This window comes from Bubalus bubalis, chromosome 8 (genome assembly GCF_019923935.1).
Source record: "Bubalus bubalis isolate 160015118507 breed Murrah chromosome 8, NDDB_SH_1, whole genome shotgun sequence".
NCBI classification, from domain to species: Eukaryota; Metazoa; Chordata; class Mammalia; order Artiodactyla; family Bovidae; genus Bubalus; species Bubalus bubalis.
The window spans coordinates 98,083,948-98,096,797 of record NC_059164.1 but is presented as its reverse complement, the minus strand read 5'-3'; the positions used below and the strand labels follow the sequence as shown (position 1 = coordinate 98,096,797).

The 12,850-nt window shown below is 42.5% G+C and overlaps 1 protein-coding gene across 9 annotated transcripts in view; it reads right to left on the bottom strand.

Annotated features, from left to right (window-relative positions):
- Positions 1-12,850, bottom strand: part of CALD1 (caldesmon 1) — a 204,610-nt gene that overhangs the window by 65,861 nt on the left and 125,899 nt on the right. The window contains exon 1 of one of the 9 annotated variants that reach the window (XM_044946885.1): positions 12,353-12,585. The exons of the other annotated variants lie outside the window; for them this stretch is intronic. Coding sequence (XP_044802820.1) covers positions 12,353-12,405 — 53 coding nt within the window. The 5' untranslated portion in view covers positions 12,406-12,585. Of the gene's footprint in view, positions 1-12,352; positions 12,586-12,850 lie in introns of those variants that run through there. 9 annotated transcript variants of the gene reach the window in all.

Sequence of the window (12,850 nt, the reverse complement as noted above, 5' to 3'; positions counted from 1 at the left end):
GGAGGAGAAGCTTGCTCATCAAGCAGGATCTGATGTCATATTACAATTGCTGCCAGATTCTCCCACTCAAAGACCAGAGGTTAGAGCTGTGAAAGTACAGGCCTGGAATAACATCCGTGTTAGCTGGAGAAAGGAGGGAGCCGCTGGGAGTCAGCCAGGAGGCAGAAGCCAGGCATTACACACCCACACAGGGAGGAAGAGGGCTAGTGAATCAACCTCTTTGGCCTCATTTTCCTCATCTGTAAAATGGACATGAGTTTGAGCAAGCTCTGGGGGTTAGTGATGGACAGGGAAGCCTGGCGTGCTGCAGTCCATAGGGTTGCCAAAGTCAGACACGACTGAGTGACTGAAATGACTGAAAATGGAGATAATGGCACTCAATGTGTCATGCTGTTGAAGAATTAAATAAACTCATATTTGTAATGTACTACCACAGGGCTTGGCACATTCTAAGTACTGTATGAGTGCTAACTATTATTATTATTACTATTATTTTTACCATCCTTCTCTTCCTCCTCTTCATCATCATATAGAATATAGGTTCTGTGCTTATGTCTTCCAGGGCATGCTGCTGTTTCCCAGCATGAAGGGGAGAACTGGGCAGGTAGATTTTTCTACTCAAGGATCTTAAACTCCTTTTCACTGAGAATATTAACACCAGAGAAGGCTTAGAAATGCAGAACAAATGTAGGGAAATATTCTTTTGTTGGTATTCCTTTATTCTTTCTCTGTTGACTACCTTGTCTCTGTATTTTTTTTTTTTTTTGAGGGGTGGAGTGTGGAGAGAAAAAGTAGGGGCTAAAAATGTGCAATAAGTGGAATGCCTTTTATCTCTCATTTTCTCTGTCTCTCTCTTAGTCCCCGTGTCACTTGTCGTTAAAATGTAAAATTTATCATCAGACAGCTTTATCTTCCCATTCCAGAAAATGCATGCATGCCAGAAGAAGAGGATAATCCCCTTTTCTATTATTCTTTGGGGCTGGCTTAACACCCAAACTTAGTGGAGAATTGATGGTTCAGAACTCTACACATAGAGGTTGGTTCTGAGTGTCAATGGAATGGCTTTAAACAGATGGCCTGACACTGCCCCCATATCCTTCAGTCAGCTGGCATTTTAATTGTACTAGAAAGTTATCCCACTTACTGCTTATGAATTAAACTATGCAATGTCATGTTAAAGTATTTTAAATCTCTCAGAACCTGTAATGGGTTGAAGCATGTCCTCTCTAAAAATGATAGGTTGGGGGCTTCCTAGTGGCTCAGTGGTAAAGAATTCACCTGCCAATGCAGGAGACACAGGTTCTATCCCTGATCTGGGAGGGATAGAACATGTCTCGGAGAAGATCCCACATGCCTTGGAGCAACTAAGCCCGTGCACAACAACTACTGAGTCTGTAGAGCCGAAGACCCACAATTACTGAGCCCACGTGCTGTAACTACTGAAGTTTGAGCACCTAGAGCCTGTGCTCCTTGACAAGAGAAGCCACCACAATGAGAAGTCTATGCACCTCAACTAGAGGGTAGTCCCCTGTTTGCCACAACTAGAGAGAGCCTGGCAGCAACAAAGACCCAGCACAGCCAAAAATAAATAAATAAAAAATTAAATTATGAAAAAAAAATGATTGGTTGGTGACCTAACCCCCAGAACCTCAGAAGGTGATCTTATTTGGAAATACGGCCTTTACGGAGGTAATCAAGTCATGATGGTCATAAGGTGGGCCCTCATCCAACAGGACTGGACTCCTTGTAAAAAGGAAGAAAACTGGACACAGAAAGAGACATGCATGGCAGGTAGACTATGTGAAGAAACAGAGAGAATGTCAGAGGAAGGCAGAGGACTGGAGTGATATAGCTACATGCCAAGGACAGTCAAAGATGACCAGGAGACCAAGAGAAGCTAGGAGAGAGGCCTGGGACAGATTCCCCCTCATGGCCCTCCGAAGGGAACAACCCTGCCTGTTGGTTTAACGTATGTAGTATGTTGGTTTAAAGTATGTAGTGCTTTGTTAAGGCAGCCAGAGGAAACTAAGACAGTACTCAGTTTAAGGATCGAATGTTTCTGCTGAAGCTCCAATACTTTGGCCACCCGATGCAAAGAGCCTACTCACTGGAAAAGACCCTGATGCTGTGAAAGACTGAATGCAAAAGGAGAAGGGGACAACAGAGGATGAGATGGTTAGATGGCATCACCAACTCAATGGACATGAATTTAAGCAAACTCCAGGAGATAGTGGAGGACAGAGGAGCCTGATGTTTTTCAGCCCATGGGGTTGCAAAGAGTCGGACACTACTTAGCTACTGAACAACAACATGGTTCTACTTTGTTAATTTTTCTCAACAGTTACAAGCACCTTCTACTGTTTATTTTGGTGTGTGGTTCATTACATTGAATTAGTAGCCCATCTAATTCATGAAGTTGCCTTCCATTGTAACTTATAATTTTATTTCCTCATATGCTCAGTTCTCACCTTTGCTGTGTTCCTTTTGCTCCTCTGGTGTCTGAGGGTCTTGGTTTGAGATTTACCTGAAGCTCTAGATGGACTCATAAAACTAGCCTTCTTAAGCTCCTGGATGGAGGGAATGTTTTACAGCGTCTCCCTTCCAGCCTGCAAGTCTTCAGATCTGAGAGAGACAGACTTATAATGCTTCCCTGGGTCAAACTGAATGTTTAATTAAGGTCAGAAGTTTAAAAATGTATACAAGGGAGGGAGAATAAGTGGAAAGTAAATCTTTCCCATGATGCGAACCCGTACAGGCCTGGCATGGTTCAATTTATGACTTCAAGGCTGTTTCCCTTGGGGTGAGAAGAGACTATGCTATACATACATACTTCTTGGGTGCCTTTCACTCACTGAGGTTAAAAGGAAAGCCCCATAATGCTTGAGCCTAAGGAGCTTTTGTCCTTTAGCGATCAGGAAGTACCTGTGTGCATGCCTGCTAAGTTGCTTCAGTCGGGTCCAAACCTATGTGACACTAGGAAATGCAGCCCACCAGGCTCCTCTGTCCATGGGATTCTCCAGGCAAGATACTGGAGTGGGTGGCCATGCCCTCCTCCAGGGGATCTTCCTAACACAGGGACTGAACCCGCTTCTCTTGCACTGCAGGTGGATTCTTTACCCACTGTGCCACCTGGGAATCCCTCCGGAAATATCTACTACTCAGCAAACTCACATCAGAATACCATTTCCACATAAGGTATCTCCAGGATACAGAAGGTTTGCTCAATTTGTGGAGACCTCAGCAAACTTTAAAATGTAGAGGTAAGGCCCAGGTTTGTTGCATTTAATTCTAGGAACTCTGTGTACCCACATAATTATGTGGGGTCTAACTGTGTTGTCTCCAAAAATGCATTGAAGTCCTAGCCTCCAGTACCTCAGGACATGACTTTATTTGGAATTAAGATGTAATCAAGTTAAGATAAGGTCATTAGGGTGAACTCCAATCCACAATGACTGGAGTTCTTATAAAAAGGAGAAATTCAGACACAGAGACAGACAGCGGGAAGATGATGTGAAGAGAAATAGGGAGAATGTCATGAGAAGTAATGGAAAAATTGGAGCTATCCTGCCACAAACCAAGGCCCAGCTGGGGCCACCAGCACCCAGAAAAGGCAAGGAAGAATCTTCCCCTACAGGATTCAGGGGGCGCATAGTCCTACAGACACCTTGACATCAGGCTTCTAGCCTCTAAAACTGTGAGAGACAATGAGTTTCTGTAGTTCTACGCCACCTAGTTCGTGGTACTGTTATGTGACCCTAGGAAACTAATACAACTCATCACAGTCATTCACAGTTCTGTGAATACAGTAAGTCCACTACATACGAACAGGTTCTGTTCCGAGAGGGCATTTGTAAGTCCAACAAAGTTAGCCTAGGTACCCAACTATCACAATTGGCTATATAGTACTGTACTGTAATAGTATACTTTTCACATATATAATACATTAAAAAAAAAAAACCCAAAAAATAAAGAAACCATTTTTAATCCTACAGAACATAACCTTGAAAAGTATAGTAGTAAGCTAATATATAGAGACTGGCATTGAGTGAACAGGCAAGAAGAGTTACTGAGTGGAGGAGGGAGTAGAGGTGGGAGATGGTAGAGCTGAAGGACTGCCAAGGAGACGGAGGGCAAGCTGCAATTTCACGCATGCCTGATGTTGACGGAATGCACGTTCGCATCTCTGAAAGTTCACTACTTGAAGATTCATGTGTAGGGGGCTTACTGTACCAGGAAGCTACCTCAGACTCATTCCCTTAGGCATCCAGTTAATGCCAGTAATTATCACTGTCTATCACCCCACACACATCTTTTTGAGCTAAGTGCCAGGCACCGTGCTAACCACTTTACATATCTTTTCCTCATTTTATAGACAAATAAACTGAAAAAACTCAGTGAGATTAGGTAATCAGCTCAAGGGCACATAGTTAATAAAATGATGCAACTAGGATTTGAGTCCAGCTCTAACTTTATCTGCATTTTTTCAAAGTTAATATTATTAATTTATACTCTCCTTCTCTATCAAGCTTATTTAGAGATTGGTCACATCAAAGTTTTTGGCAAACAAATCCCTACTTCTTACTATGTCCTCCTTCACAATGTGTCTGGTTTAGGCCAGTTTTGGAAAGTAGCAATTTTATATTTTGCCCCCAAAGCTTATTTTTAGCAAGTTTCTTTTAACTTTAAGAGTTCTCCAAAGTATTGCAGTATGGGTTATAGTTTTTAAGTAGGAAGTACATGGAACAACTAAAATCTGAGATGAGGAGCTCCTCTGATTTTTTGAAAATAGATGGATTTTTTGAATACATGTCAATCACAAACTGAATTCACCTGGCTTTTGCCCCAGCATCTTACACCCCAGTAGCTTTGTTGGTGTAAGATATCAAGCCATTTCTCTTCTAGGGTCTGTAGGAAAAGAAGAGGAAGGTGGACAATTTAACACTGATTGATTATCTGCTGGTTTATACACCTTCACGTAACTAATTCCTTTGATTTTCACTAAACCTGCAAGACAGATACTATACCTTTCTTTCCCCCCACCTGCTCCGCCCCACATATGAAGAAACGTAGGCCCACTGAAATTAACAGACCTGCTCAATCACATACTTATCAAAGATCAAAGTCCAAACACAGATGTGGGAGTCAGGATACCTGGCTCTAGTTTTCACCTGCCAATAATGTGCCCATTTAGTGCTTTGAAAGCTGGGTCTGGTCAGTAGAAAGAGTACTGAGACCTTTTACCCAGCCAGCCATGCTGTTTCACTCTAGAAAGACTACCTGAGAAATAGCAGAGGTGAATGACCAGCTCCTCTTTAAGCCATCTCTTCTGCTTCAAAAGTTCAGTGTACACAGGCCACCTTGGACCTTAAATTTACTATTAAAAAGTGTGTGAACACCATTATTTTCAATTCAATTCTTAGACATATCATATTAATTCATTAAGAAGCTACGGGAATTACACAAAAGCTATAAATATCATGAAACCATATTAAAGGTAGGTTGAAAAAATTCCTTAAATTTTTTATATTTCATGTACCCTTCTCTGGAAACTATGCAAGATAATTATGAACTGTGGCCTTTGGTGGGGTATCGCTGATCTGTGCAAGAATGTTTTCACTCTTCAAGGAGCAAAAGTGGCTAATTACCTTGGGGTGAGTATAGTCCTTACTTTATTATATTGTTATTTTATCTCTTCCTGGTGGCTTAGTTGGTAAAGAATCTGTCTGCAACGCGGGAGGCCTGGGTTCAATCCCTGGGTTGCGAAGATCCCCTGGAGAATCGCATGGCAACCCACTCCAGTATTCTTGCCTGGAGAATCCCCATGGACAGAGGAACCTGGCAGGCTACAGTCCATGGGGTCGCAAAGAATCGGACACAACTGAGTAACTAAGCACGTATTATCTCTGTTGCATATAAAGAGCAAGGTATAGTGACTTACAGAATTGAGTTCTAGAAAAGGTGAGTGCTTATTCCTTGTAACTATCAGAAAGAAGTCATGGAAAGAAAAGACAGAGCTAGCCTGGAAGAGCCTGTCTAGTGTGGGTTAGACCTTCAATAGGAATTCATTAGCATAGAAAATACCAGCCTAAAATACCAGGGCCTAAATAGCAATATCAAGATGTAAGAAGCATTCTAATCAATGTCTGCATGAGATGAGGTTTACAATAAAGGTTATAAAGAAAAAGTGAATGGTCAGTGAGAAAAGTACCATATTTTCTTTAGAAATTTATTGTTTTAAACCGTTCTTAATAAAGCTATCTCCTTTACTCATTACTTTTATTTAATGTCAGTTGTTTTTAATAAAAAGCAGTCTTAATAGCAGTGGAAATGAGCATTTATCAATGCAGTGGGCCAGAGCAGATACTATCAGGCAAAGCATACTCCTTCACAAATTGGCTCAGAAGTTAAAAATCCACCGACCACCTAGTTGCTTCCTTGATTTTACAACCGGAAAAAGTATTTAAGGGCAGAGAAAAGAGGATGACCTGGCTGAGCTTCTTAAATACAAACCTAGTTACAACATCCCAAACAAATGTCACTCTGAGATTTTCATTTGTGAAGTTGCATAATATTATAGCCCATGCAAGGATCTTTCCACAACTCTATAAAGAACAAATGGTCTCCCCAAGTTGTTCCTCTGATATTAAATTTTAATTGGGAAAAATAAGGCTATTTAATAATAACTTGCATTTGTTTAGTACTTAGTTTTTTTCCATATACTTTGACACACATCACTGTACTGGATGGTCTTACCACCCTGCAAGTTACACTGAGCAGACATGAGCATTTCTATCTTACAGCTGCATTGTAGCAAGATGAAGTGGCTTCCTGGAGATCACAGGGCTTATTGCTGAAGGAGTTAGACCAGAATCAAGACCCTCTGATTCCCACTTGAAAAGCCTCTGTTTAAATATCTAGGCTGATCTCTGAAACAGGCAGCTATCAGGGTCAGGGTCTACTTAGTAGGTTATGACTAGCATTTTTTAATGAAATATAGACTAAAGAAAATATCAGAGGGCAAGAAACTATATCACTATATGGGAAATATCTGTATTTTCATGTTATTGCAGCATTGCTCACAATAGCCAAGGTATGGAAACAACCTATGTGTTCATCAAAGGATGAATGGAGATTCATATACATGTGTATGTAAATATATATAATATGCAATATTGTAACATATACAATATGTACATAGTAATGTGGAATCCTATTCAGCCTTTAAAAAGAAGGACACCTGAAACTAACACAACACTGTAAATCAACCATAGGCCAACAAAACTTATTTTTTAAAAAAGAAGGAAATTCTGCCATTTGCAACAACATGAATGAATATGGAGAGCATTGTGCTGAGATAAGCCAGACAGAGAAACACGAATACTGCATCCTATCACTTACATGTGGAATTTGAATAAAAAAGTTAAACGAGAATAGTGATTGCCAAGGGCTGGAGGCTAGGGGAAATGGGGAGAGGCTGGTAAAAGGCTATAAACTTTTAGTGATAAGATGAATAAAGTCTTAACGATCCAATGGATAACATAGTGACTACGGTTAATAATACATTGTTGGCAACTGAAATATGCTAAAAGAGTAGAACTTAAGTGTTCTCACCAGAAAAGGAAAGAAAGGTAAATATGATAGGTGATGAATATGTTAATTAACTATGGGACTTCTTTTACAATATATAGATCTATAGATCGTCATATAGTACATTTTAAATATATTATAAGCTTATTTGTCAATTAGACTTTAATAATTGACCTGGAGAAGGGCATGGCAATCCACTCCAGTATTCTTGCCTGGAGAATCCTGTGGACGTATAATAATCTTATCTGTCAGTCATACTTTAATAAAAGTGAAAAAAATCAATAGTACAACTTGAAAAAAGAAAATATCAGAGGGCACTGTACATAGCAAGAGTGAGCATTATTTTGTGAAACATTTGTTTCGAATAGATATATGTGTGTATATATATGGTGCCTGTGTACTTAGTCAGTTCAGTCGTGTCTGACTCTTTGCGACCCCATGGCATGCACCAGCCCAGGCTTCCCTGTCCTCCACCATCTCCCAGAATTTGCTTAAACTCATGTCCATTGAGTCACTGACATACTGAGTCACAAAATAAACTTATTATATTTAAGTTTATACTCAAGTATAATAGAAACTAGTATTCCTTTCAGAGGGTCAGAGGGAAAGAGAAAACAGGGAAACGCTGATGCAGCTAGCGCTGGTCAGGTGTCTGTCCCTTCTGACGGCAGCCCCCTGATGGACCGGGGGATGTGTGTCTGCTGGGAGGTGGGTGTGGGATGAGAACAGAGGAGCATTCCTGCAGTGGGCGGGAGGTCAAAAGACTAGATCATCTTGAAGCCAGAGCCTGTGCTTTGTTCTTTTTTATGTTCTTAGTGCCTAGTCCCAGCAGCACTAACTGGCACAGGAAACCTTCAATGAATATTTGTTGAATGAATATATGGAAATGAGTGAGGTTTACAGATTTTTAAAGGCTCCTCTTAAAAACTCAATTAGGCTTGGAAATGAATTCAGGCAGTCCTACATTTATGAAAAGCTTGTTTCCAAAACCTTAATTTGCAAATTGGTTTTTGGAACTTCAAACATTATTATACATGGCAGTTGGGATCTCGGGCCAGCCCACAACCACCTTTTAAAACCCAGGATATATCTGAAGCTAGTACTGAGAACTGAAACTGCATTTCTACAGGGGAAAAAGGCATCCTCACTGGTCCAGTTGGGAATACCAGAGGCATATTAGCCTCCAGATGGCAGAGGAACACCTCCCCAGCCCCCATTCCTCTGGCCTCAGCTAGCCTGGCCTCTGCAAAGCCATTTTGGGGGAACTGGGGAGTGGGTGTGAGAATCAGTAGGAAGTGAGCGCTCATGTCAAGGATAGAAATAGGTTAAAGGTAAGAAGAGGGAAAGAGAAGTGAGCAATGCAAATTGCATCAACCAGGAGGGAAAGAAAGGCCTGTGGCCACCAGGCACCCCGTCAGTGCTCGTGTGGCCAGGTGGCTAGGAAGACACATGAAGAAAGTCGAGACCATTTCCATAAAGATTTGGTATAGTCACCATTCCAGCAGAAATTCAGCAATATCGTTCACAGAGTGCCCAATACTGGCAAAGCGTAACTGCCCGTTTCTCTGCCATTCTTTCTTATTTTTTATCCACTAGCAGAAAGGGGTAATTTTACCCTTAACCAGATAAGAGGTCCAGTGAAGTCAACCATTTAAAGCCAAACTTTGAACACCAAAGTGAACAAAAATGGCTGGTTTGGTATACAAATCAACAGTCACAAAATGTACATGCCCTTTACTTGGTAAGAGAGAAGACGCCTGAGTGTTTCTCTGCCCAGACTGTTGACTTTTTCCTTGAACACAGTTGTAACAAACGGGGTTGCCTGATAGTCTTGGCTACTGTGAGTAGTGAGTGGAACCACTAGACCTGGATACGCTTATTTCCCTGTCATGTTTTTCACTTAGTTTCTTCAGAAAACGGTGGCATGAACTAAAAAATTTCCTACGTTTCTTTGGTATCATGGTTTAAAAATGTATATACCCTTCTACGTTTGTTACAAAAGGTGACTAAAGCATGGCTATCTACAGGAAACCCCATATCTTGACTCAAGAAGATTTCACCTGGGCTTTGGGAAAATGAGAAAGTAAGTGGTGAAAATATCAGACCGCGAGTGACAGAATCTCTCAATAATCATACCAGGAACAAATTAAACAGCACCTTGAAAACTAGAAAGAACTGAAAAACCATTCACAACTGCCCCTGAGAATAACATGACCCTGGGTAGGTCTCGGCATTTAGGAATCTTAATGTACCTCATAAAAGAAATACTTCCAATCTTGCTCTGTAGGTGATGAAACTGAGATAAATTATCTGATGCAAATGCAAAGGAATTTAGAAATCGTTTCGTTGGGCATCTGTTTTGGCATTTAACTTAAAACTTCTTCCAAAGCAGAAGGTCCAGAAGCTCTGGTGTGTTCAAATGACTCCAATGAAAAGTGTAAACTTAGATGAACTGAGTTTGATTTATCCAATAATGGGAAAGTTAAAGAATATTTTTTGATCATTGGCACCATGCTGGAAGCTGAAGGTCCAAAGAGTCAAAATAGTTCCTACCCTCAAGTGAATTACCATTTATTGCAAGAGGACAGGCATGCTCACCATTATCTTTAGTTTAAAGCTAATAATAGAAGGATGGACAACAAAGGTTAGTGGTGTGGAGACAAAAGAGGAGCGGAGGAAGCCTTGTGGAGAAAGGGAGCATTTGACGAGGGCCCTGAAGGACAGGAATGGAGTCAGAAGCACATGAGATAGAGCCGCTCATCCCTACTGTACTCTCCAATCACACCCTGTCTCTCCATTGCCTCTACCTCCCACCATACTCCCTTGTCTTTTCCCTATCCCACCGCACCCTACCCACTCCAAAACTTCCTTGGAATCCTTGGTCTCCCTAGAACACTTCAGAAGCCCCAATCTTGTTCAATTCCTCCATTTCAGAGGGGAAACTGAGGCTTATAGAGTGTTCTCCACATAAGATATAGGGTGAGCCAAGGAATGGAGGTGGCTTTTATGTAATGAATCTGGGGACCAGTGAGTAATCTGATTTGGCCAGAGCAGGGAGCGGTCAGAATGGGAAGGGATACAAAAGGCAGATTGTGGAGAACCTTGAATGCCACGTGGAGGACAGTGAGCTCTATCTTCAAGGGTGAGGGGTGGGAGGGCCGGAGGGGACACGGTCAGAAAGGGGACAGAGACTGAAGCTGGAACCAGATAGGAGGCAATTAGAACTGTCCAGGTGTGTGTGTGTGGGGAGGGGGGGCAGTAACTGCTGAAATTCAGGTAATGACAGATGAGTAGATAAGAGTGAGAGAGATATGGAGAAAGTAAACTGATAGAAGCAAGGGCATGATTAAAGCGGGAAGAGTCAGAACCAGGAATTCACACTGACACACACACCTCCCCCCCCATTGGGCTCTTTGCCCTGCATTCCAGGCTCTGTTGTTGATCAGCTGTGAATACGGGGCCAGCCCTTTACCCCATGTGCCTCAGTTTCCTCATTGGAAATTGAGCCATTGAACACAATTGGAGGGTTTCTCAAATTCCACGAACACCTAGGATTCCAAGGAAGTTTTGGTGGAGTGGGTAGAGTGGGGTGGGGTAGAGAAGGATGGGGAGTGGGGGTGATGAGCAATGGGGACTACAGCGGTGAAGAGAAGCTCTAGATCCAAAACCACCCATTTGGTCAGAACATCTCCTTTATGTAACAGAATTCCTTTTAATAGTAAATTTGCCAAAAAAAAAAAAAACCCAACCAGTCTGATAGCCATACAGATAACCTCTGACACCCCTTTTCGCTCTCACACTTGAGTGATCACACGCAAAGAAACTGGTTATCCAAGAGATCTGCCAATGCAGTGGACGTGGGTCTCGTTTTTTAGGACCCTGTTGAGTTCCTGTTTATTTGATGAACTGTTACACAAATGCTGGAGCGACTGGAACAACAATTGTCATGCTGAATCGATGCCAAAACTTTCAAAAATGGGACAGATCTACTGAAAGGCCATCTGGTGTTCTTACTCTTGTGCGGTACCTTTTCCCAAGACCCAGAGAGTTTTCCAAACCTCATAAACGCCAGTGTGAAAAGGGCCCTTGCCTCAAGTACAAAGACACTGGCTTCCCCGCTATTGACTGCCGTCTGGCTTTGGGTGAGAGGAGTTGCCCCTTGGGGTTCCAGTTTCTCAGTCTATAGGAAAGAGTTTCAGCAAACAGCCCTAGGGGCCCCTCTAGCTTGAACATTCTAAGATTCCAGGATCCTAAACTTTGGAGCCTGTTATCTGAACAATTCTCTGATCGATAGCATGTGCTCTGGGTCCTGTTCTGTCACAGTCAGATGGTCAGTGTATTAAGGGCTTTGGGCTGTTGACTCTAAGGATTGGGCAATGTGTGCTTTAGCCAAAGTCTCTGAGCCCTGCAGATGGATCATTCCGAGCAGAGGGCTCAGGTCTAAATTAACAGCAGATCTTTAGAAACCCGATGCTTTGTGGATCGGTATTTGGAATAAGAAAACTCAGTGCCTAGGTATCAACCCCCCGCAAATGGTCTACGAACCACCCCAAAAAATGGAACCGAGGAAAACCAATCAGAACCACCACCAAGTTGAGACCAAAAAAGTTCCATACAGGTCTGAAACTTACATACTCACTGCCTTCCTTTGCCTCCTGGCTTCTCCTCTCTCCTCCCACTCCCACAATTAAAAAGCATTTTAAAAACAGCAATTCCTTTATAAGAAAGAAGAAGAAACCCCCGAAGAGGTGAAGCGAGCACTCACTGGGAGAGCGCGGCCAGGCTGCGTCTTCCCTGAGATCCGGATCCCGCGAGCATGTCTGCTTCTGGAAGGGCGGCGGGCGGGCGCAGAGGTGCTGAGACCCTCCGGCGGTCAGGGCGTGGACCCGGCCCGCGGAAGTGCCATGTTATCTGGGCTGAAATGCAGTGTGCGGGATGCTCCCGGGTTCTCCCTTTGTGTTAACACTTTGGTCTGTCCCTGTGACGAAAGTCTGGGCTTGTCCTTTGCCAAATCTACTCCTCCCCACCCTTTCCCTCCGCACAGGATCATCAGAGAGCTGATTGTTATTTTTTACTGTAATCTCTCTAATAGAGGCTCATCATGTTTAGACGTAGGTTGTAAAGGGCCCAGATTGCTTCGTGATTTCCACAGTGTTTATGACTGGACAGCGGGGCCGAGGACCCCCAGTAGCTTTCATGATGAAGACTTTATATTATCAATTACAAAGAATCCTTCCAAGGTAGAGAACTAGTTAAAGAAAAA